This window comes from Otolemur garnettii, unplaced genomic scaffold (assembly GCF_000181295.1).
Source record: "Otolemur garnettii isolate 467f Iridium unplaced genomic scaffold, OtoGar3 scaffold00026, whole genome shotgun sequence".
NCBI classification, from domain to species: Eukaryota; Metazoa; Chordata; class Mammalia; order Primates; family Galagidae; genus Otolemur; species Otolemur garnettii.
In genome coordinates, this window is record NW_003852421.1 from 94,215 (window position 1) to 99,119 (window position 4,905).

Here is a 4,905-nt window from a genome sequence, read left to right on the forward strand (position 1 = left end):
GGCCCAGGCTGGATTCAAACCCGCCAGCTCAGGTGTATGTGGCTGGTGCCTTAGCCGATGAGCCACAGTCGCCGAGCCCCTCTATTTATGCTTTTTCTTCTCCTGCACAGATATCTCCTCTTCTTCTACCACTTTTTCTTCTTCCTCTTCATCAACTTTAATTTTAATCTTGGCTATTTCCGCTTTATTTTCAGTAATTTCATTGTCTTTACCTATCTCTTCTATTTTGTATTTTTTACAACAGGTTGAAAGTGTAGAGTCACCAAAAGATGATCTGTGTTCACATTTTTCTGGTTTTGCACATGCCTTTTCGGTTCTGCTTATTTTCTCTTATTGCTCTATCTTCCAAAATTCTCAGCCTGCCCTCTGATTTGGCTCTGTTCTCAGCTCCTACCACAGAGCTGAAATCTTCACCAAAAACTTCACAGCAGAGAGGTCAATCAGCCCTGGTTGCCTGAGTCCAGGAACTCTTTCCCAGGTGGTTGGCACTGTCTGGCCTACACCTGGAGCCCAGTCTGTGAGACCATCCTTACGAGAACCGTGTCTAGACCTGAGGGCTCTGACAACTGCCTTTTCTCCTCCATGGGTCTAAAAGTGGAAGTTACACGCTCAGCCAAATTCAAAAGAGAACCTGCATGAGCAATAAGCCATGCTCCAGCTAATTTCCCAACCCCTGGGGAACGATGACCATAATAATTCAACATTGTAGATGTCCACAGACCTGGGTTCTATATTTGGAGATTGCTGGAACCTCTGTTCCCACAGATATTTCTGCAGCTGCTCTTATGTCTGCTTCAACTACTTCTGGCAGCAATTCTGAAAGTCTGGTGGAGGCATAGGTCTTTCTGTCACCAACTTTTCTGTAAACACTAAAAGTATGTCGACTGATCTGAAATAAATTTTCCTCATTTAGAGAAACGTCAGCCATACCATTCTCCACACTGCATTCACGTAATACAGTTCTTTAGTTCTTTGTCCAAGTTATTTAACAAGGACATTGCCTGAACAGTTGTTGTGCCCACTTTCTCAGTGCTAAATCTCAATCTATAGCAAACGGGCTGTGACCCATCCCAGGCACACAGCTTCCATTCCACGGGGGGTCCAGCCCAGGTATTAGTCCACCCATTTGTGAATGGACCCCTCTCTAAGTTCTGAAACAGCAGGACTATGGAGATGACTGGGATCCAGCTTTTCTTTCCTGACTGACCCCTCCTAGTTTAGCATTAGCTACAGCTAGAGCAGCAGTTCTCAAACTGTGGGTCGAGACCCACAGGAACTATATTAAAAGGTCTCAACTATAAGAAGGTTGAGAAACACCGAGCTGGATGTTCATGGGCTTTTTTATTTACTATTTTCTTTAGAACCTTCTTCAGTTGCTAATCAATGTTGTCCTCCATCAGGGCTGTGAATGCTGCCAATGGCTTCTGCCGTATCCTGAAATTTCTCAAAATGTTCTAGTTTCACTATCTGATTGTGAAGTTTCAAATTCTTTCCACAGTCATCAACCTCTTGAAGTTTCTTCTCCCTTAGAACCTTAACAATGACATTTCAAACAGCACCAACATGGTGAGGCTGGATCAGGCTAGTGCAAGGCCTGCCATGAGCTCCTATGCAAATGCTGCATATGCAAAAGCTGCAGTGCAAAAGATCTACTTCGCAGCCCCCAAGGTGCTAAGGCCTGCCTGAGTCAGAGCACGATGCCTAAACATTCCACGTTGAACCTCCCCCCATGTTTCTTGAAGGGAGTGTCCACTGCAGTTATTTCACTCTGACTCAGCACTGCAAGACTGGGTGAGGCGAGAGGAGTAATTCTCTTTCTAGTTCAAGAATCTCTGCACCCAAGGACCCATACAGAGGAGCTGTACCTGAAGAGCCTCACCTGCTCCTATTCCTCTTGGACTTCTAAGCTGAGCTTGAGCCCAGGGGGGAATGAGACTTTGGGGTCCTGAGAGGGGAGAAGGGTCCATATCCCTTACCTGTGGGAGAGCTGGGAACCATTAGGGGCTAGAAGGCAGACAGCAGCAGGCACAGGTGGTCCCAACAAACCATGCCTTTGGTGTTCATGCTCCTTCTCCGGCTGACCTGGGGCTTGGAGGTGAGCCTGCCTTCAGCAGCCGGAGGGACGGAGGGACGGTGCAAGCAGAACACATGCAGAGGCTCAATACACACTTGCACTTCAAGCCCTCTGGGAGCGCTCCCTCTCAGAAGCAGTTACTGTGCCAACAGGAGCCCCAGAAACGATGGTAAAGAGATGCATGTGGAAGGCCCCCCAAGAAAGACCATGGGAAGGCTCCCCACTGAGCCCCCACTAAGCAGCCACATAAGGGACCCACCCAGCACCAAGTGCAGCAGAGAATCAGCAAACAGAAAAGCACCAACCTAAGCCCCAAAGTTTTTGAGTGTTGTTTACTCAACAACAAATAACTGAGGATTTTACACCTAAATGAGAAAATATAGCTTGCTAACAACCAAAACTGAGGTGATGATATTCGAAGAGTAGCACAGAATTTGACCTGAACGGTGCGACTCTACATCTCTATACAAACTCATGAACCAGCTAAGCCACGTGGAGATGAAATCATTCATTCTTCTGAATCAGGCATCTCCACGGACCCCAACAGGTCAGAGCATTCTGCCCAGGGCACTTGGGCAGGGGTAGCCTGTCCTGTCCCGTCAGCTCTTCACACCCTATGACACCCACAGTTATTCATCCAGAGCAGTCCTTTGGGACTTGGAACAGGGAGGACCAGCTCAATTGGCAAATACGCATTTAGAGTAAAATAGCAATGACTTTTGCCCTGAAACGGTACCTGAGCTATCTGGGTGGCAGTGTTTCCCTTTGCCCCCATGGAGACCATGGCCAGGGCGGAGAAGATGCTCATGGGTGAGAAAAACACATTCTTCGAGTTGTCTTCAGCCAGCATTTTCAAAAGGTTTAAGGCAAAAGTCCCACTTGCTTCTGTGAGAGGCTCCATGACGGCCAACCTGGAACAATGGATTGAAAGTGAGTATCACACAGACACGGCTGACTGCACTCTCATTCTCCTTCTGACAGTTACCACTGACGCGAGGGCTCAGGGAGCAGCCAGGAACACACACAGAACTCTGAGCATTTCTCTTGGGGCCCTCAGAAATCTTTTGTGTGTTTCTAATGTTAAGTGTAAAAACTAGTTAAGTTTAGAATGCAACCCTTATCTGAGGGCCCTAAGTGCATGCTCACCTGTGAGCAGGGAGCACGTGTGCGAGGGGCACAGGAAACCCTTTCCTGGGCTCACTTCCTCGGAGCCAATACCCCACCTCTAGGGCTAGATTCTTTGGTGTGCTGCATATGCCTAGACATGCTATGTTATAATTTGAAAATCATTCAAAATGATAAATAAACCCACAGAGTTACACAAGAAAAGATAGCTGAATGTTTTTATGACATGGGACAGGACCCCATTGTAGGGTACCCCGAAGCCTTAAAATAAAAGATAAGTCAAGCCACATACAAAGATGCATACGAGTCTTACCAACCTGCAGACCTTGTTGTAGGAAACCTATGCAGATGACAAAGCTCTGGTCCTCAGCTGTGCTCTGAGGACCTCCTGCTGGGGGGCAGCCACCCTGTCCCTGTCCCGGAGCATGAGGGCACCAGGCCTGAGCATTCATAGCACCTTACCACACAACCCCAGCCCCTGGCACCACCTGCAGATCCAGGCTCTGAGTTTGGAGCCAGGCTGCACTCATCTCAGCTGCCTGGCCATGAGGCTCTGGCTGGGTCCAGAGTGGGAATATGGCTGAGCAGCAGGGGTAGGGTGAGGTGGGTTATCTTTAGGCCAGATGGACTGATGAATCACAGAACATTCAAGCACAAGAGGTCTTTAGAGATACCTATGGTCAACTCCCCATTTTATAGGGGAGAAGGTGAAGTTCACAGGAATGAAGCAATTAGTTCCAGGCCACGGAGCAGATGAGCTAATTGAAGGCCAAGGCCTTGTCTTCCAGGTACTGCTTAAAAGAAGCCTTCAGGAATAGGCAGAGGGCACAGGGCAGATAAGGGCTCAGCAGTCAGGCAAGGCAGATGGGGAAGAGGTGACTCTGGATCTCTGACAAAGTTCACAACTATTTACCAAATTAATATTTTCCTATTGAAAGAATGCCACATTCTGATGCATACCTGATGACTCACTTGAGCAGTGGGTGGGAAACCACAGAACAAGGGAGAAGCCAAAATAGCTATCTCAAGGAGTAGATGGGAGAGGAAAGGAGGTGCCCAACTGAGGGACCTGTGAGGAAATGACAAATTAACCCCTTCTTCACTGAGCAAGAACTGACATTCACAGCTGTGCCAGCAGGGCAAGGGCCACAAAGATAACTGGGTCCTAAACCTAGGAACCTGTGAACGCTCCCTTGTATGGCAAGAGGGACTTTGCAGCCATGATTGAGTGAATGGAGATGGGGAGATGATCCTGATCCAAATGGCCCCTAAGTGCAATCATATGCATTCTTGTAAGAGGGGGGAAGAGGGAGAAAAGCCGTAGAGAAAAGCAACACACAAAAAAAGCAAGATGCCACCCTGCTGCTGAGGAGGGCGAAGAGGCCTCGGGCAGAGGAATGAGGACAGCAGCTGCAGCTCTTGAAAAAGCAAGGGAAAGCAGCTCCCGAGGCCCCTCCCTTTCAGCCTTGCAAAAAGTGATTTCAAACTTCTAACCCCAGGACTCTGAGGTTTTAAAGGCACTAAGTTTGTGTTAATTTGTTTCAGCAGCCACGGAAAACTAATACAATAATTAATATACCTGACAAACCTTGTTCACTGTCCTTGTTTAAATATTTTTTGTTTTTGAACTCTTCTTTATTTGTTATAGAGAAGACTTAGGACTCTTTCCATATATATCTGAAGATCACTAATTTTTTTTTTTTTTT

The 4,905-nt window shown here is 47.4% G+C and overlaps 1 protein-coding gene across 2 annotated transcripts in view; it reads right to left on the reverse strand.

Moving 5' to 3' along the window:
* The window catches only part of LOC100948192 (serpin B6), a 26,746-nt gene that overhangs the window by 11,020 nt on the left and 10,821 nt on the right, over nucleotides 1–4,905 (reverse strand). For both annotated transcript variants that reach the window (XM_012804259.2, XM_012804260.2), the window contains exon 2: nucleotides 2,811–2,985. In XM_012804259.2, coding sequence (XP_012659713.1) covers nucleotides 2,811–2,975 — 165 coding nt within the window. In that variant the 5' untranslated portion in view covers nucleotides 2,976–2,985. The remainder of the gene's footprint in view (nucleotides 1–2,810; nucleotides 2,986–4,905) is intronic.